General features: G+C 39.1%; 1 protein-coding gene across 3 annotated transcripts in view; it reads left to right on the top strand.

The window, feature by feature from the left end:
• The window catches only part of LOC143036967 (uncharacterized), a 94782-nt gene extending 74120 nt beyond the window's left edge, over positions 1-20662 (top strand). For all 3 annotated transcript variants that reach the window (XM_076205053.1, XM_076205036.1, XM_076205045.1), the window contains exons 6-9: positions 11756-11845; positions 12550-12631; positions 13870-14060; positions 15847-20662. In XM_076205053.1, the coding sequence (XP_076061168.1) occupies positions 11756-11845; positions 12550-12631; positions 13870-14060; positions 15847-16438 (955 nt within the window). In that variant the 3' untranslated portion in view covers positions 16439-20662. The remainder of the gene's footprint in view (positions 1-11755; positions 11846-12549; positions 12632-13869; positions 14061-15846) is intronic.
• Positions 20663-21577: the final 915 nt, after the last annotated feature.

Here is a 21577-nt window from a genome sequence, read left to right as displayed (position 1 = left end):
TCTTTTAGCCCAATTTAGTAAGTCTTCTCCATCAAAGATTTCCATACCTCTCATGATTCTATAGACGGTCAACAAGTCACCTCTTTCTCTTCTTTGTTCCAGAGTTGGTAATTCCAATTTTGGCAATCTCTCTTCATATGACAGTTTAGATTGTGTTGGGGCCATCTTCGTAGTTGCTCTCAGGATTCTCTCAATTTCCTTATATTCTTTTTGGTACTGGGTGATCATAGTGTCGCTGCGTACTCCAGTGTGACTAGTATTTTCTTTACTATTTCTTCATCCAAGTAAGTAAAAGCCACTTGTGTGTGTGTGTGTGTGTGTGTGTGTGTGTGTGTGTGTGTGTGTGTGTGTGTGTGTGTACGTATGTGCGTGTGTGTGTGTGTGTGTGTGTGTGTGTGTGTGTGTGTGTGTGTGTGTGTGTGTGTGTGTGTGTGTGTGTGTGTGTATCTGTGCGCATGTGTATCTATATGTATACAAGTTGTGTAGACATCCGTCGTTTTCTTTCTCTTATGCGCAGAAGTTACAAACAATTGGGTTCGGTCCAAGTCTCCGGATCTTCTCCTTTTTTTATTTATTCATTTTTTAAAGGAAATTCCAGCTTAGGTGGCCCACAGAACCTGAAAACCGAACCTTGGCCTTGTCTGAAATGGGGCAACACTACGGATGTCTTCTTGTATATATGTATATATATGTATATATATATATATATATATATATATATATATATATATATATATATATATATAACTGTATATAAGAGAAATTCGCTAGTGACAGCGACATTAATCTGATAATTTTTATGACAGTCGCATGTAGGATTCGAATCCTCTGTGAAGGTAATCTTACGGGTGGCCGAAAGCAGTGGGTTCGAATCCTGTATGCGACTGTCATAAAAATTATCATATATATATATAGATATATATATATATATATATATATACACACACACGAGCAACCACAGGTATATATAAACTAACGAACCAGAGCGCTTTCGTATATTTACACCCTTCGTGCTTCTAGTACAATGAAGAATTTACATTGTATTTCCTTCTTTGTTGTATTAGAAGCACTGAAGATGTAAGTACACGAAAGCGCTCTGCTTCCTTAGTTTATCTTCCCTGGTAGCCGCTAGTCCCGCATTTGTGAACACACGTTTTTAGTGTTTTTATTGCGTATACATACATACATACATACATACATACATATATATATATATATATATATACACACATATATATATATATATGTATATATATATATATACACTGTATATACATACATATACCAAGGTTTTTCCCCCTTACAGTACAAGGGAGGTAGCCAAAAATCAAAGCCCTAAAATCCACTCCCACCCATTCCATCCCCACATACTCCACTCCCATTCACCTCCCACTCTCCCTCTTATCTTGGCTCCTCCTGGATGACGGGTCATCCCTGCATCTCGCCCACTGCCCTGGGTCAGAAGCAATGTAGCAAGACACAGCACATCTACAGCAAGGCCGCTTCATTTAATCGGCGACCCACCCCCCTCTCCGTCCCTACAAGCAGGAAAAGAGAAGACGGGGAGAAATCCCTTCGGGCTGCGTCAAAATATCATTCACACGTAACCCACTCCCTTTCATGCATCACAGCATCATCCATACACAACCATTCTCCCACATAGTAAACATTCTACTCTTAACAGACAAGAGGATAAGTGTGAATGGATACATATGAGAAAGTTTTATCCCTACATTATGAACACACACACACGCACACACACACACACACACACACACACAGTGATAGATTTCCTACACAGAGTGATAGATATCTGGAACAAACTGAATGAGGAAACAGTGAGTGCAAAATCTATACAAGAATTTGAGATCAAACTGGATGCTGAAAGGTACAAAAGCGGGGTCACTACGAGCATAGCTCTCTTCCCGTAAAATACAAATAGGTAAATACACACACAGCGATCCGAGTTGTCCCTAACAGTTTAATAAAAAAAAAAAAAAATAAAAAAAATAAAAAACTACCAGCCGGCACTCCAACTCTGGTGGGCAAGGAGTTGGGTGTGTGTGGGTGTAAAATCAAAACATTCAAGCTCTTAGCTCTCATCCGGGAGGGGTAATACCAATGACATAAACGCATTTAATGCAAGTTTGATGAGCGGAGGTAAAGAGACGGCGCCCCATGAGTATAACTCCAAACCTGTACACTATACTAGGTAGATACACATTCTCTCTCTCTCTTCTCCTTCGCTATCTTTCTCTTTGTGTCTCTTTCTCCTTCGCTATCTCTTTCTCAATGCCGCCACCTTTGCCCTGTATGTTCGGACAGCCCAGTCCAGTTGAGACAGACCCGGAAATGGTGTGGCCACGAGGCGAGAGGGAACCAAGTGCTCCATAGCGCAGGGCTTATCTTGTTATCAGTAAGATCATATCTAGACGGATATGGCCGGCTAACTATCGCTCAAAATCCAACTGATTGCTGTGTGACAATGGTCGCCCTTTGTGTGTGTGTGTGTGTGTGTGTGTGTGTGTGTGTGTGTGTGTGTGTGTGTGTGTGTGTGTGTGTGTGTGTGTGTGTGTGTGTGTGTGTGTGTGATATGATTCACCACCCTGTTCTTGGGTCACGTGTTGGACTCGTGATCGATAGATACTACCCTCCCGGAAGAGACCTCATAGCTCATATATGACCGATCTATGAGTAATGCTGTGACTTCACACGCACACACTCATCCAACTCCCCGCTCACGAGAGTTGGAGTAACGGCTCGCAGCGCAGCGATACTGAAATTATTTCAACCCTGGGCGGGAATCGAATTCGGACCGCTGGGTTAGCGTCTGTGTGTGTGTGTGTGTGTGTGTGTGTGTGTGTGTGTGTGTGTGTGTGTGTGTGTGTGTGTGTGTGTGTGTGTGTGTTTACCTTTTACCTAGTCGTATTTACCTAGTTGTATTATACGGGAAGAGAGCTATGCTCGTAGTGGCCCGTCTTTGTATCTTTCAATATCTAGTTTGTTCTTAAATTCTTGTATAGTTTTTGCACGCACTGTTGTTTCGTCCAATTTGTTCCAGACATCCACCACTCTGTGTGGGAAAATATATTTTTTCAGATATCTTCTATAACTATCCTTTTTGAGTTTCTTTTCATGTCCTCTTGTTTTTCTTTTATCCCACTTTAATAAATCTTCTCTGTTGAGGACTTCCATGCCTTTCATGATTCTGTAAATGGCCAGCAGATCTCCTCTTTCTCTTCTTTGTTCCAGGGTTGGTAGTTCCAGTTTTGGACAATCTTTGTTCGTATGTCAGTGTGTGTGTGTGTGTGTGTGTGTGTGTGTGTGTGTATGTGTGTGTGTGTGTATGTGTGTGTGTGTGTGAGAAAGAGAGAGAGAGAGAGAGAGAGAGAGAGAGAGAGAGAGAGAGAGAGTCAAAGGCATTAAATTACATGAATACAGTTATATAAAACCTGTCAACTAATACGTATATTGTAAGGCCTTATTCACACTAGCGGTTTGAACCGCGCGGAAACAGCGGCGGTGCCGCACAGTCCAGGGGAAATCTGCAAAGTTGTGTGAGACTGCCTCTACCGACTTGAACTGTAATTGAACCGCCGCGGTTGAAACCGCTCGTGTGAAGAGGACCTAAAGTGTCCGGTCCTACCACTTTGTGATTATCGCCTCTTCCACCTTATAAGGAGGGTAGCCAGACAAGATTCCACCCATTTGTTCCTCCTCCTATATCGTATCTCCTCGTAGACTATAAGTTATCCCTGTCTCCCGCCCAATGCTCGGATCAGAACCATTGCAGCGAGGCACAGCACTTGGAGGGCAGGTCCCGAGAGCCTAGGCTGGTTTACCTCCACAGATTCATTTACATGGTGACCTTCCCGCCGTATGGAAGAGAAGGAGAGGGCTGGGTGAACTATATATATATATATATATCAATATATATATGTGCATATATATATACATATATATGTATATAAATATATTTATATATATATACATATTAATCACGAAGAACCCACAGTCGGAATAAAAAGAAACTTTAGAAGAAAGTGTAACTTCTATATTTCGGCTAATAGCTACAGCCCTCTTCAGGAAAGTACTTTCTTGAAGGTACTTTCCTGAAGAGGGCTATAGCTATTAGCCGAAATATAGAAGTTACACTTTCTTCTAAAGTTTCCTTTTATTCCGACTGTGGGTTCTTCGTGATTATTGTTTACAAATGTGCTACAACATTTTGTCTAAGTGATGTACATATATATATATATGTATATATATATGTATATATATATATATATACACACATATATATATATACACATATATATATACATATATATATATACATATATATATACATATATATATATTATATATATATATATATATATAAATGGACGTGACAATTTGCATCCAATTTTTTAGTTGTTCGATACGACGTTTCAAATTTCCTTTGTTATGACGCTAATCCACTCAAATGCTTTTGTTCTGGCGAAAAGGGGTTATCACACTGGGCTTCCCCTTGGGGGGGTTGTTGTTGTTGTTGTCGTTCCCTAGACTGTCTGTCCGACCAGTCCCGTCTCCCCAAGGAATGCTACTGCCGAAACTGGGTTTTCCCACAAATCCTTTATAGAGTCTGTTGTATGGTTTCTTGACTCACGCCATATCATGGGAACTCCGAATGCCATATGGTTGTTCTTCTTCGCCTTCCTAATCCAACCACTGGGCTTCCACGGGCTTCGACAGCGGCGACCGTTGAGAGTTCGTTGGAGTAAAAACGACTTCGGCGACAATATTTGAATTTTCAAATCTCCAAATATCAAATTACATCTTTCCGTCCTATATCATAGAAAAGCTGAATTATGAACTAAGAAGCTTCAAACCTATACAAATGTTAGACATACTGATGAAACGTCCTTAGCGAAGTCTAGATTTCCGTAAGCGACGTCATGTTCTAGTTATTCAAATGGAAGTTGGAGGTAGTTTGTCGAAGGAAAAATTGCCCAGTGTGATATCCCCTTTAACGCCAAGTGATTTCATTCAGCGGAGGACAAACCTATCTACAGTGACGCACTTTACACATTTTCTTCTGGTTAGTGACGCCAGCTCATTTGATTTAGCTGCTAGGGAGGGAGTCAGGCACAGGTGGTGGGAAGTAGCGCGCTAGGCTCGCCAGGAGGCGCTAAGCAGTAACTGCGGCCGAAGCAGACGCCACCTTTGCTAACCTATGATACGCCTGGAGAGGTGGGGCAGGTAACAAACAGCCACTGTTGGGAATCGGAGAAGAGCGCGGGACTCGAACCTACAACTAAGCGAACGCGGGAACAGAATTCTTCAAATGACGCCACCAGACACAGAGATGAGGAAAAATAACCTGGCAATGCTTTTTTTTTTTTTTTTTTTTTTTTTTGTCAACGCATATCAAGTATCAACACATTTCTCACAGAATGTATGTTCCATGTGTCGCTTGTACTTTTGTACTACTGACCAGGTGTGCACTCTGCCATTGTACACAAGTGTTACACCTGTAATGTACGCTAAAACCGTCGTTAGCCTGATGGTAGTAACACACATGCACACACCAAACACGGCTCAATGGTGCAGTGGTACCGTCATCGACCCTTAATTCAGCGATCTGAGTTCGAGTCCACAGGGATAACAAAAATCTCAGCATCGCTGCACTGCAAACTGGCACTCCAACTCTGGTGGGCAAGGAAATGAGTGTGAGTGTGAGTGTGTGTATTTACCTAGTTGTATTTACCTAGTTGTATTTTACGGGAAGGGGAGCTATGCTCGTGGGGTCCCGTCTTCATATCTCATTTTATCTAAACTATTTTTAAATTCATGTATTGTTTTTGCACACACCACTTTCTCATCTAACTTGTTCCAACTGTCTATTGCTCTGTGAGGAAAGCTGTTCTTTTTAAAATCTCTTCTATAGCTGTCTTTTTTTATTTTCTTTCCGTGTCCTCTTGTATTTCTGTCATCCCATTTTATCAGATTCTCTCTATCAGTAATTTCTATGCCTTTCATGATTCTGTAAATAGCTATCAAATCTCCTCTCTCTCTTCTTTGCTCTAGTGTCTGTAGTTTAAGTTTTTGTAGTCTCTCTTCATATGATAGTTTTGAGAGTGTTGGTGCCAGTTTTGTAATTGCTCTTTGTATTCTTTCAAGTTTTTTTATACATTTTTTTGTACTTGGTGACCATATCGTTGCTGCATATTCCAATCTTGGTCTTATCAGGGTGATTAGGATTTTCCTCACCATTTCTTCATCCAGGTATGTAAATGCCACTTTGATTGTTCTTATTAAATTATAAGTTTCTCCAAAAATCTTATTTATATGTTTCTCAGGCGATGTATTATTCATAACAATGACTCCCAGGTCCTTCTCATTTTCTACTTTTTTTATTCCTTCTTTTCCCAAATTATATGATCCTGTTATTCTGTTTTTGCTTTTTCCAAATTCCATTATACTACACTTTTTTGTATTGAACTCCATCTCCCACTTCCTACTCCATTCTTGTACTTTATTTAGATCTCTCTGTAGTGATTCACAATCTTCTTCAGTTTTCACTCTTTTCAGTAATTTTGCATCATCTGCAAAGAAGCTCATATAGCTTTCAATTCCTTCATCCATATCATTAATATATATAGCAAACATTATTGGGGCCAGAACTGTTCCCTGCGGGACACCGCTTATTACTTCATTCCATTTTGAGTGCTGATCTCTTATCACTACTCTCATTTTTCTTTCTTGCAAAAAGTCTTCCATCCAATTTAGCAATTTACCTTGTATTCCTCCTTCATATTCTAATTTCTTAAGCAACTTCTTATGTGGTACTTTGTCAAAAGCTTTTTTTAGGTCTAGAAATGCACAATCAGCCCATCCATCTCTTTCTTGTATTATATCTATTAGCCTTGAATAGAAACATATTAAATTGGTGACGCATGATCGTCCTTGTCTGAATCCAAATTGCCTTGGATTTAGTACGTTGTTTTTTTCCAAGTATTTTACCCATCTACTTTTGATAATTCTTTCACATATTTTTGCTATTGTACTTGTTAGAGAGACTGGTCTATAGTTGGTAGGTTCTTCTTTATTTCCTCCTTTATATATAGGTACTATATTTGCTTTTTTCCAATCTTCTGGAACTTTTCCTTCTTTTAAGGAACTGCTTATTATGCTATGTATTTTGTCTGCCAGTTCATTCCTGCATTCTTTCAGAATCCAGTTTGCTATTTCATCTGGCCCATGCGATTTTCTGACATCAAAATTACCCAAGTGTGTCAATATTTCATTCTTTGTTACTTCTATTTCTTCCATAGGGGGGACTTTTTCCTTCCACTCAATCTCTTCAGGTTGTATATTTTCCCTTGTAAACACTGATTTAAAATGTTTGTTCATAATTTCTGCCATTTCCATTTCCTCAGTGTATTCAACTCCTCCTTGTCTTAATTTCTCTAAGTCTTGTTTGTTTTTCAGTTTATTGTTTACAAATCTGTAGAATAGTTTTGGTTGATCTTTACACTTTTCTATAACATCTTTTTCATATTTTCTTTTTTTCTCTCTGCACTTTTGTACATATTCATTTCTATAACCAGTATATATTTTCCATTTTTCAGGTCTTCTGTCTTTTTTCCATCTGTTCCAGGCTTTGTCTCTTTTGTCCTTTAACTCCCTACAACTTTTGTTGTACCAGCATTTTACATATTCTTTTTCTTGTTTTTGTCTTGGGACATACTTTTCCACTCCTTTTTTGTAAATTTTTGTCAAAATATTCCATTTCTCTTCCACTGTTGTTTCTTCTTTGTATATTTCTTCCCAGTTTTCTTGTTGGAAGAATTCTCTTATTTTATCAAAGTTTGTTTTTTCATACATCATTCTTCCTTTTCTATATTGTTCATTTCTTTTCATATATTTTTCTTCATTAAGTTCCAGTTCAATCAATATGTGGTCACTTTTACCTATTGGTGTTTTATATTCAATCTTGTCCACTATTCTAGGTTCAGATGTAATTATTAAGTCTAGCCTCGATGGTTCTTCTTCATTTCTATACCTAGTGTTCTCTTGTATCCATTGTGTCATTGAATGGTCAGTAATCATCTCAAGTAGAGCATTTCCCCATGAGTCATCACCACTCTTTACTGTCATTTCTTCCCAGCAGATTTCTTTGCAATTAAAGTCGCCCATCATAACTATTCTTCCTCCGTCTTCCATTATTTTAGTTAATGCTATCTTTGTGTCCTCTAACATACTTTTATGTTCACTCTCCTCCCATGAGGCTGTTTTCGGAGGCACATAATTGATCACAAATTTTCTGCTCTTCTTATCTCGGTCTTCCACTTCTATCATAATCATCTCTACTGTATTCTTTCCATATATGACACCTTTCACGTTTATATCCTTCTTAGTCAGGAACATAACTCCACCCCCTTGTTTTTTCTCTCTGTTTCTAATCCAATAATTGTATGTATCATGTCCTACACTGTTGGGTGGTAGTGGGCCTTTTAATTTTGTTTCTACAATTCCCATTATGTCCGGTTCTTTTTCTTTCAAATAATCATTCAGTTCATTCAATCCTGTTATCAATCCATCTATATTTGTGTAAGACACTCTTAGTTTTCTGCCACTTCCATTGTATTCTCTGTTTCCCTTATGTTTTTCTTTAGTATGTCGAACTGCTTTATTTTCATGTTCACTACTCTCCAATAGAATCTCTCTTTCTCTGACTCCGTTCTTTCCTCGTTTTTTGCCTTAGCTTCAATTCTTTTCTGCTTTTCTGCCTCTCTTTCCTCCTTATTCATTTCTCTTTTTATCCATACCTTTTTATATTGATCATTTGTTGCTAGTTTCCCTGTCTTGGATAGAATTTTCTCTGCTGTTGTTTGTGACCTGAATTTAATCTTAATTGGTCTGGTCTTATCTGTACTATATTTTCCGAGTCTGAATTTTTCCTCAATTTCCTTTATAATTTCTGGTTCATCTTCCTGGACTAATTTTAATAAACTGCTTACTCTTTCATTTTCCTCCTTGATTCTTGCAGTTCTATCTGGGTTATGTTTCTCTTCCATTCCTAATATAATTATACATTTCTTTTTGTCAGCTAATTCTCTTACTATATTCTCCTTCTGTCTCATCACTTTAATAACTGAGTCTTCATTATGTTCTTTCAATTGCTGTTTGACTATGTCAGTGAATGAAACCTTATTCCCTTCTTGAGTTATTCTCCAATTTTTAGCTTCTGTAGCTAGTTTCTCTCTGTTTTCATTACTATTCTTCTTCAATTTCTCATTCTCCTCCTTTACATTTCCTAACTGTCTTTTTAGGTCCTCTATTTCTTCAGTTAAGTTTCTGTTAGCCTTCTCTAGTTGTTCCAACCTTTCAATTCTTTGAAAAATGGAGTCTACGTTACCTAACTTACGCTCCAAGTCCTCGATCACCTTATCAACTCTCTCCTCTAGTCTTATCAGTCGGGGGGGGGGGGGGGGGGGGGTTGTGTCCCCCCCACCCTCTTTAAATCCCTGGAACATATTCTCGTCACTTTCTTCTGTATTGCTCCTCTCTATACTTCTAATCTTTACATTTTTATTAGACATTTGATCCTCGCTAAGTCTTTTGTTTACCTTCCGCTTGTCTGGCTGGTCAAAGTCTACTCCCTCCTCATTTCCTTCCATTTCCCTCAGTAATCCCTCCCCTTTTCCTCTTTCCCTACGTTCCCACTACTCCACGAGCAATTTCCCCCCCACCCTGCAAAAACACTAGGCACTTCTCTTTGCGTTGGGATCCACAGACTTCACTTTTCTTCAGAACGTCTTCTAAGCCGTCCATTCGTTGAAGTGTGTGTGTGTGTGTGTGTGTGTGTGTGTGTGTGTGTGTGTGTGTGTGTGTGTGTGTGTGTGTGTGTGTGTGTGTGATTCGCCATGGTCTTGGATCACGTGTTGGACTCGTGATCGACAGCTATTTCTCTCCCGGGAGAGAGCTCAGAGCTCGCATATGACCAATCTATGGGTAATGCTGTGACCTTACACGTACACACACACCCAACTCCCCGACCGCGAGAGTTGGAGTAACAACCCGCAGCGCAGCGATACTGAAATTATTTCAGCCCTGGGCGGGATTCCAACCCGGACTTCCGTAGTGGCAGCCGGGAACTGTATCCACTGCGCCACGAGTTGTGTGTGTGTGTGTGTGTGTGTGTGTAAGGTCATAGCATTACCTATAGATTCGGGCCCCTTATGAGGCCTGAACTCTCATCTAGGAGGGTATTAGCTCTCGATCACGAATCCAACACGTGATCCAAGCATGATGTGAATTACACACACACACTTCACCCTATGAATACAACTTCAACCACATATGCAACATCTAAGTAAATACAACTATATAAATACACACACATGCACACACACGACCCCTAAACTCTAATCCTGTTGGATAATTGATCACGAGTCCAACACGTGATCCAAGACCGTGGTGATTCACACACACACACACACACAACTACAATTGTTGCTGACTAGCAGCTAAACTGTGTGAAAGAATAGTTAAAATAGATTTGAAGAGAAGATCCTTTTGATGTGCTGCTGGCGAGAGTTTGGTGGACTTTGCATACAGTAAACCCTCGATATAACAGACGATATGAAGACAGAGGTCTGCCGTTATATCCGAAGATCGATTATAACCGAGGATCCGTTATATCCGATGGAAATACCGGATAGATCCGTTATATCCCGAAGTTTGTCCGGTAATAGAAATTACAGTAAAACCTCGATATAACGGACGATATGGGGACAGGGGTCTGTCGTTATATCCGAAGATCCGTTATAACCGAGGATCCATTGTATCCGATGGAAATACCGGACAGGTCCGTTATAACCCGAAGTTTGTCCGGTATTAGAAATCAGTGGGATCAGAAATTACAGTACTTGGATCTAGAGATGACAATTGACAAGGTACCACATGATCGAATTTTGCAGAAATTGGAGCACATGAGAAGACTCCAAAGTAAGATCCTCAAGTGAATACAGGGTTTCCTGAAGGTATGGTTATATAGTTAAGCCTTCATGGTCCACTTCATGACTGGCCTATCCCCTCAAGGACAATACAACCTTTGGGACTCGAAAGTACACTCCTCAAGTGAATACAGGGTTCCCTGGAGGTACGGTTATTTAGTTAAGCCTTCATGGTCCACTTCATGACTGGCCTATCCCTTGAGGGACAATACAACCTTTGTACCTCATCACGGTTGCTTCATCCGGCTTGGTAAGGTTGCATGTATGGTGAGAAGTCCTGCATGTGACGTGTCTTTGGTATGCTAGAATGGCTGTGGCTGTGAATGAAATCTGAAATCAGTGTAATCAGCTCCATCATATTGATTAGGTGCTGTACATGAGAACAATAGTAAAAGATGAGAGGGACATGACTGGTGGAATCCCACATCATCAATTCTGGCACCTATAAAGTTCTTGATAAACATAAAGGGCATAATAGAAGGTACATAAACCTGCACCACCATGTTTGTAGATGATGCAAAGATCGTAAGAAGAACAAAAGAGGAGGAGTTCTGCAAACTGCTGTGATACAAATGCACGGAGAAAAGAAACTTAATTGGAAATTAATCAACTAAATAACAAAAGAAAGGGAAAGGACAGGGAATGTTGGACATAGATATTTTGTCATTTGACAGAAATATCAACAAGGTCATAAGTAAAACATACAGTCACTGTAAATACATACACATGAATATATTTTTTCTTTACAGATTATGGTTATACGTGAAGCTCTTCGCTGTTATGGGGATTACATGGGTGACGGAGGTCATTTCCTACCAAGTCGGTGGCTGCTATGTATGGTAAGTGTGGTTCATGGGATTGTGGAGGATAAAATCATTACATAGGTAATAACAGATATTGACTTAAGTTTTCTATTTCCTGTACTGATATTACCACTCCCTTATGAGGGGGGGATTGTTACCTATGTATACATAATTTGTAACACATAGAACACATTATGGAAGACTGCTTTGTACAGAATCATGCATTCCATAAAGGATTTGCGGGGAATACCCATTCCAGCTATAGCATTCCTCAGGGAGATGGGGTTTGTTGATCGAGCAGGCAGTCTAGTGCAGTGGTTCCCAAACTGATGGTAATTTAACAAATTTTCGGGGGTAATGGAGGGGTGGCAAAAAAAATAAAAATAAGAATTCTGAAAATCAAGAAGCCAAGAATTCCTCAACTAGCTTCAAAGCATGCAACTCCATCCATCCCACTGATGTTGTCTAAATCTTTGGCAGTTATCATTAGAGATGCACAAAGTTCAAATATAATAATTAAATAAACCAAAGTATCTCTAGTATTTCAATTTAGCCATATATGTCAATGTTGACTACGTTTTGTCAAAGGGGTAACATGCTTAATGTGGCATGTTATATTGGGTAACAAATTGAAAAAGTTTGGGAACCACTGGTCGAGGGAATGACAACAACAACTACTGTATGTATGATAACATCATCACTATACTATTACTATAATTATCTTTGCATTTTCATGACAGGATCCCTACTGACATAACCAATGCTCTGCAAGGATTCATCATATTCCTTATCTTCATCTGCAAACGCAACATTTTACGGAAGGTAAGGAATGATCTGCAGAGACCATGGAAGGCAAAAGTGGGCAGAGTGAGCTTGAGATGAAGACTATGAATGAGATGGATGGATAGGGTGAAGTGGGTGGGGGGGGGGGGGCTTTGGATGCATGTGGAATACCTATTGAATTAGTGGACAGAAGTAGTGAATAGATGAAGGGATAGTGTGGCCCAATAGGATGTTCCCCGCTTCTGCTTCGTAAATAATTCTGCATGGATAAGGAGGGAGGGAGGGAGGGGGGTCACCATATGATGAACCAGCAGGGATATACCAGTTACAGTTGCTGGACCTTGCTATCGAAGAGCTGTGCCTTACTGCATTGCTCTCAACCTTAGCAGTGTGCCAGGAGACAGGGCGACCTTTTCTTCCGGACATACTGAGATGGGAGGGATGGTTGAATGGTTTTATTTGTGTGTAATTCAATTCTGATACCCTCTTACATGGGGTTAAAGGAGCATGTACAGTATAAGTGTTGCAATGGGGTCTTGTACTAAACCAAGATGACATCTGATGGCAAGTTGTGATGTTCTCCCAGCAGTGTGTGTTGTGGGTGCCAAAGATAATTTTACAACAAATGCTCATGTACCCTTCTCAGAACATAAAAATTTGCAAATGCATTTGACAAGAAAAAAATTAATAAAATGATGATAATAACGATAACAAATTAAATATATAAAACAGGAATTATCTCCATGATAATGATGTATACATGGTAATAATCACTTATTACTGATGTAAAAGTTTATATACTTAATCATTTTGTATCTATTTGTTCATTTATTTACCTAATTACCACAATGAGGACACAGAACACTATTTTACAATGTCCTGAAATGACCAACTCCACAAAATCTCCCCAATGATTGATCTACAGGGTAAACCAATGACCATACCCACCTTCTTCAGGAATGTGGGTCTCCTGCAAGAGGGAACGGACAGACTTAACCCATTCAACTCCGATGACAAGATGTCTTGTCATTTGGTCAAATAAAACAAAAAATCATAAAACACCAAAATGTTTGATCAAACACCAGAAAAATATGACGTCAGTCCTCGCTTCGCTGCGAGCGAAGCGAGGATTGACGTCATATTTTTCTGGTGTTTCATCAAACATTTTGGTGTTTTATGATTTTTTGTTTTATTTGACCAAATGACAAGACATCTTGTCATCGGAGTTGAATGGGTTAACAAATGATTGGTCTTATCATCTATTTACTTCCTCACAGTTGCAACAACGCTACGGGTCAAGAATGTTCTGCTTCAAGGACCTTATGCAACCAAACCGCAGGACAGGCCAGGCAGCCAGGACACCCACGCCTCAGCACGTTCCGAGCTCCTACTCCAGTGATGGCAGAGGGAGCCAGAGCAGTGCATCCCAGCGGACAACACAAACTATTGTCAACCAATCTAGCATCAAGTAAGTGAACATCGAGAGTTGCAGGAGTCCAGTCAGGAAACCTGAGGCATCAATTGTTATTATTATTACTATTATTATTATCATCTTTATAGGGTTTAGGAAAATTGTCCCACCTCAATGTAGATGAGTTCGACACCACCATAGTGAGACAGCTGAAAAAGAGAGAGAGAAAAGTGGAGGGAAAAAAAAATTATATATACAGTATATATATATATATATACACACACACACACAATACCAAACTGGATATTGAAAGAATGCAGGAATGAACTGGCAGACAAAATACAAAGCATAATAAACAGTTCCTTGAAAGAAGGAAAAGTTCCAGAAGATTGGAAAAAAGCAAATATAGTACCTATATATAAAGGGGGAAATAAAGAAGACCCTACTGACTATAGACCAGTCTCTCTAACAAGTATGATAGCAAAAATTTGTGAAAGAATTGTCAAAAGTAGATGGGTAAAATATTTAGAAAAAAACAGCATGCTAAATCCAAGGCAATTTGGATTCAGACAAGGACAATCATGCGTCACCAATGTAATATGTTTCTATTCAAGGCTAATAGATATAATACAAGAAAGAGATGGATGGGCTGATTGTGCATTTCTAGACCTAAAAAAAGCTTTTGACAAAGTACCACATAAGAAGTTGCCTAAGAAATTAGAAACTGAAGGAGGAATACAGGGCAAACTGCTTAAATGGATGGAAGACTTTTTGCAAGAAAGAAAAATGAGAGTAGTGATAAGAGACAAACACTCAAATTGGGATGAAGTAATAAGCGGTGTTCCACAAGGAACAGTTCTGGCCCCAATAATGTTTGCTATATATATTAATGATATGGATGAAGAAATTGAAAGTTATATGAGCTTCTTTGCAGATGATGCAAAACTATTAAAAAAAGTGAACACGGAAGAAGATTGTGAGTCACTACAGAGTGATCTAAATAAAGTATGGGAATGGAGTAGGAAGTGGGAGATGGAGTTCAACACTAAAAAGTGTAGTATAATGGAATTTGGAAAAAGCAAAAACAGAATAACAGGATCATATAAATTGGGAGAAGAAGGAATATAAAAAGTTGAAAATGAGAAGGACCTGGGAGTCGTTGTTATGAATGATATGTCACCTGAGAAACATATAAATAAGATTTTTGGAGAAACTTATAATTTAATAAGAACAATCATAGTGTCATTTACATACCTGGATGAAGAAATGGTGAAGAAAATACTAATCACTCTGATAAGACCAAGATTGGAATATGCAGCAATGATGTGGTCACCAAGTACAAAAAAATGTATAAAAAAAACTTGAAAGAATAGAAAGGGCAATTACAAAATTGGCACCAACACTCTCAAAACTATCATATGAAGAGAGACTAACAAAACTTGAACTACAGACACTAGAGCAAAGAAGAGAGAGAGGAGATTTGATAGCTATTTACAGAATCATGAAAGGCATAGAAATCATTGATAGAGAGGATGTAACACTTCACCCCATACCATACAACACATAAAGGAGGACTGCATTATACACAATCATGCACGCAAACAACACAACATACACTCTATAAAGGATTTGTGGGAAAACCCAGTTTCGGCAGTGGCATTCCTTGGGGAGACGGGACTGCTCGGACAGACAGTCTAGGGAACGACAACAACAACAACAACATTAGCTTCATAAAACAGAGAATATGATGACAATGAAGATATGATCTTTATCACTGTCATAATTATCAATACTAAATATTATCATTAACACTCTGCTACTATTAACACTGATATCATTTCAGGCAAGCAGGAAGTAACGGAACACTTGCTCCAGCTCCTGATGGACCCCTAACAACAGCCATGCCCCTCACAACCTTCTCCTCAACTGCTCCTGGCACTCGGACAATATCTAGCAATTCTTTGCCTCTCAATTCAATCTCCGAGAATGACGACGTACCAGAGACATGCCCCACCGAAGTCAAGCCTGTGGCACAGGTGCAGAAGGAGCGTGCCAAGCCAACCTTCAGTCTGCCAGAGTCGTTGGGTGAGGACTCACCTCAGGTGGTGAGGCTTAAAGTCACCTACGGTCCCGAGACGAGAAACCGGGAGGATCCTAACATAGTACGAGTGGACACCTCCACTGGGGGACCAGAAGTGAAGGTCCAGGATGATCCTCAGGAGGAGAAGACAGATGCCTCAGAACCTGAGGACCAAAGCAACCCTCAGGGACAGAATGAGGCGATCCCAGACGTGGTCCGGGGGTCCAACATAACCCCGGAGACAAAGCACTGTGATGTTGAGGCAGGTGGGTTAAGCCCAGATGACCTCGAAGGACCAGATTTTACCGTGACAAGAAACCATGACACTGATGACAATACTGCAAGTGATGCGTGAAAGGAGTTACAGGGCATGTATGCAGTGATGGAAATGAGTTTGGGGAACTATGGGAATGTTATTGCTCATGTAGCTGAAGCTGCGGAGTTGGAGGAAAGGTGCTGTTCATCTTCATGACAGTTCCCCTTCATGATAATTAAAATCACATCCTGCATCACTTAAATCAGTCAAACAGATACCACATATATATATATTTTCTTAATATTTCTAAGACTACATCTATACAGTACTATATCATATACTACAATAGCACAGTATATGACATTTTCAAGACTATTCTTAATGTAGAAAATAAACACAATTTGGAAACTGAAATGTAAATAAATGTTGTACCTATGTTCCTTTCATATTTTCATCACTATATATGTGACCTTAAGGACCTTTCGTGTGCAAAAAATAAAATCTTTATTTTGACTTCTAATTATGTAGAGAAAGTGGCCTTGATGACTCAGGTATGCATCAACATAAGCTTTCAATCAAAAGACAGTGCACTTCCCCCGCCAGATTAGTCAACCCACTGATTCGCACTTTACCAAAACCCAAATACAGACTGTTGTGTGTGGTGTGAACTACAGTGCAAAGAAAAGTTATTGAGCTCTATATCCTACTGTGTGTTAATGTAGTGTTTGATCTACAGCAGAAAGAAATGATAATGACAGTGCACAAGTGTTGTGAATTTGTGTATATGTCAAAATGGAGACAAATAAACAAGTCACAGTGCATGATCTGAACTTAAATGCAATAAAGCCACAAAGTTACATTCTTCCCTTTTTTCTTTATAGTTTATGTGTTTTTTTTTTCTATTTTTGTTAACACCCTGACAATGGTGGTTATGTAGTTGTAGAGGGAAAGAAAGGCATATTTAAGAAGGAGAGTGAAAATTAAAAGGTTCTTAAACGGTGGAACACCCTTCTTGAGGTAAAGAAACCCACGGTACAAACATGGACTGGAAGAAATCGATCATGAAACAGTCTACTCCGACACTGTAAGGACGTTCCACTTTCTGAAGCAAACACAACAACAGCATGTATATATCTCCAACAGTTTCATTCTTTAAGAATGTTATCAAGAACTATCTTCTTCAATTGACACCACTTGAGGTTGGAGTGATATGGTAATGTACAGTAAACTCTCAATATATCGAACTAATTAGGGAAAGGTTTGGTTATTACAGCCAAACCTATGTACTGTATATACATACATATTTAAATTTTCCATGTGCCCGCCATTCATACTGAACCTAACACCACAATCACCAACCTTGTTCATTATATCAGATGAATAGTCAGTAGGTCAATATAGTCAAAATTCTGTGTAATGAGGTTCAGTATTGTGAGGGTTTACTGTATTGCTTCAAGCAGCTTGGGGGTAGGATTCACATGAAATGAGGAGTATGGTTAAGATAGTGCATAAGGTGGAAAGGTTGTGAGGCAGATATGGATACCTATAGGCCTTCTGGGTCATAAAACTGACTAGCAATTTAACAGATTCAGAGTGGTAACTGATGGTGCCTACACATGGTGTCAAGGGTCTGCGAGTGATGGAAATACTCACTTCCCATTTGGGGTGTAGCCCTGTAGGTTGGCACTCTATCCCTAGACTGAGCCTAAGACATCAAGTTAGACACCCAAGGATCTGGCCAGTGGCAGTCATCAGCTTTCTAGATGGTGTAGGGTCCCTATAATAGCCCCACAGCAACAGTCCTTGGACCTTTCCATAGATCTCTCTTGGGTGAAGTGTTAGACTTTAGTTTGTGTTGCACTAGTGTGGGACTGTCTAAATCAAAGTGAGCATCCCAGTGTTGTCATACGTTACACAAATGCCCAAATACCTTGACATGTAACACTTAATACACACACGCACACATTTTCTTTCCTCTTTCCATATATCACTTCCATGCTGCAGTAGTTTCTGCTATTCTCCAATCAATCATCAATTAATCCACTGCCCCTGGTCCCTCTTGCAGAAGACCTGTGGCCTTCAGGTAATTACTCTTCATTAGATTAATGACAGGTAGCTGCATGTCGTGGTCCAACAATACAGATATTAGAGAGAATACTCTCTCTGCTCCCCATTTTTAAAAACATTCAACAACACCCTCACCTTTGTCTAGAACAGTTGTTCTCAACCTGTGGTCCATGGACCCCTGGTGGAGCATGGTGGTCCACAAGTGGAGCCACCAGCCAAAAGTCACAAGCAGTTCATGGATGCAAAGAGATTAAATTTAGTGTTGAAGTCATCTCCAGGAAACTAGACAATAGCAATTCATAGGTATGGGGTATGCGTGAAAATAGGTTGAGAACCTTGGAATTTCTAGAGGTACAGCCCCAAGGGGTTGGCACTCTGTTCCTGGACTCAACTTACGATCTCTGTCAGCTTCAACTGTATTTATTCCTCTTTTTCTTGCAAGAGGACCTGACAACACAGGGTACTATTTGTCAGGTTATTTTTTTCACGACTTTTTAAGGACTTTTCAGGACCTATGAACAGAAATTCCTGGATATTTTACATAGCCCAGTATTTGCAAAAATGACCAGAAAATGTCATTCAAGGGCAGTGGACCTAAAGAACAACATCTTGTCGATTGCCAGAACCACCACAGTTGCTGAGGGAATTGTTTTTATTGCCAATTGATTAAACAAAAAATGCGTGACATAATTTTATTTTGATGGCAAAACATAGCATTCATGACTTTTGAACTTTTTTTAAGAATTGAAGGACTTTTCAGTTCTGGATTTTTATAATACAAAAATTCATAACTTTTTAGGCTTTTAAGGACCTGTATGAACCTAACAGCAACAGACAATTGCTCCCTTTCTCCTAATGCTTTAACCCGATGACATGGAACAATTCTAAAGTGATACAACACAGACTACAGTCTAACATTACCACCCCAGAGAGATCTACGAGAGCTCCCAGCTGAGTGGGACTAGATTTCCAGTCACTAAAACTTGACATAACAATTATTATTATTACCCACCAATCTCCATTTTTGTTTCAAGTGATATCTATCAACTCAAAAGATTTCTTAAGAACTTTGTCCATCCTTCTTGCATCCGACAGTTTATGTTCTGTTTCCTGCTTCATTTCTCCATTGGTACTAGCAACTTGAGGCCACACCTCCAAGGGGAGGCAGGAATTTTTTGTAACCCTTTTAATGAAGTTTACTCATTTACCAAAATGAACACATTTAATTTTAAATGTATATATTTGTTGTATGATTCTCATGACAATGTTGTTGATAAATGTGGAGTTTGTTTACCCACCTACATGTTATCACAGGTCATATGGCTCAGGAAACATGGTTAAGTGGTTTTCCAAACTTATGACAGAAACATTTGTCTAAATTAATATGATTCATGAGCCAACTCCTGACAATGGGGATTTGGAGCATTTTTTTTTTTTTTTTTTTTTTTTTTTTTTTTTTTTTTTTTTTTTTTTTTTTAGATATATACCTATACCCTGATTTAAAATGGGGCAGGCATCAGTCCAATAAATATAATAAATTCAATGTATTTACTGTAATTTACCAAGGACTGTGAAGATGGGTTATTCATATGCTGTTATATTGTGGAGGGTCCCAGAAATTCATTCTTAGCCATTGTATCTTGTCCATTGCCTCCAAAATCCATTAAACAGGGGTTTGTTATATCAAAGACTGAGTATATATGCCGTAAGCTCAACAGAATTCCAAGCTTGACATTGGTTCCTGAGTCCTACTATGCATCTACCCTGAAAGAAATGAACTTTTGTCTGCACTGTATTACTGTTGGTCAACTTCTATATCAATGGTACGTAGGAAGTAGTTACTGTCTGTCAGCTGTCCATATGTGCACAAACAAAATATGGAAATATGGCTCAAGTTGAGAGGCAAAATACTTGGGCTTGGTCCACAGACTGAGTGTCAGTTTGAGGAAGTCAATGGAGTTTGAAGACCTGTATCAAGGAGGTGACTCCACCCACTATTTGTATAATGAAACCACCTTGTCCATACACCCAAAGTTGCTCCCAAGAGGAGCCAGAATTTGTATGTCATCAAAACATCTATTTTCTATGCTGTTGCAGAAAAGAAATCTTGTGATTCTGAATTCAGTTTATGACAAGTTATGTTGTTTGATATGAGTGGATGTCATATTACCAACAGATGTCAAAGGATTTAAATACCCTGTATAAGTTACTATGAAAAGCCTATCTATTAAAAAATCTTTATATTTCCTAGAACCATCATAATTTTGGTTGTTATATATGCTTACCACATTAAAAGAATAAAATTTTTGTGTCATAAAAGAATAATAATCGTTGACAAAATTTCATTGTTATTTTACACTTTTTATAGTTAATATTGTTCTATTTTCTGCTGTTATACATGTCTCTCTATATTGTTGGTGACTGTTTTGATTAGTCTAGTAGTTGCATTTTATGTGAACCTGATGTCCTTTTAGTGTTTTTTTTTTCTTGTCCACTGAGGAGTGAGATTGCACTTGAAGAATTTATTGTGGCAAATACCAGATCCTATTCCCTTTGGAGACAGCCCTCCTCAAAGGGCTTGACTTCTTCAATTAAAGTATCGAGGAATATCACTGCAGATACAAATTTTATTCTGATCAATGCCAAATAACTTTATTTTGTAGCTCCTCCTTGGGGATCGGTGCCATCTGCGTAGAGCTGATGGCCAGGGGTAAATGCTGCTGTTTGGCCCCCAACTCTTGGGGTTGGGGGGTGGTCCCACGACGTAGACGTTGCAGCTCCAGGACTGGAACAACATTTGGACAAAACAAAGAAACTAATATAACAATATACAAACAATGTATACGCTCAGTGATGAATTATGCGAGTCCTGCATGGGCTCCTAATCTCAGTGAGACACACCACAACACCCTTCAAATCATACAAAACAAAGCCCTAAAAACAATTACAGGCTGCACAAATACATCACCTACAGACCATTTACACCATGAAACAAAAGTCCTCAAAGTCAAGGAACACCTCGACATGAGAGGCACACAAACACTTGCTGCAGCCACCACAAACACATCACACCCGTTACACTACATAGCAGAACACCCACACACACCAAGAAACATTAAAACTACACCCAAAGACCTTTATTACACAAAGATACTCTCTTCTCTTCCTCCA

This window comes from Oratosquilla oratoria, chromosome 2 (genome assembly GCF_046742065.1).
Source record: "Oratosquilla oratoria isolate Oo_2021 chromosome 2, ASM4674206v1, whole genome shotgun sequence".
In the NCBI taxonomy this organism is placed as follows: Eukaryota; Metazoa; Arthropoda; class Malacostraca; order Stomatopoda; family Squillidae; genus Oratosquilla; species Oratosquilla oratoria.
This window is presented reverse-complemented; position numbering and strand designations above follow the sequence as displayed.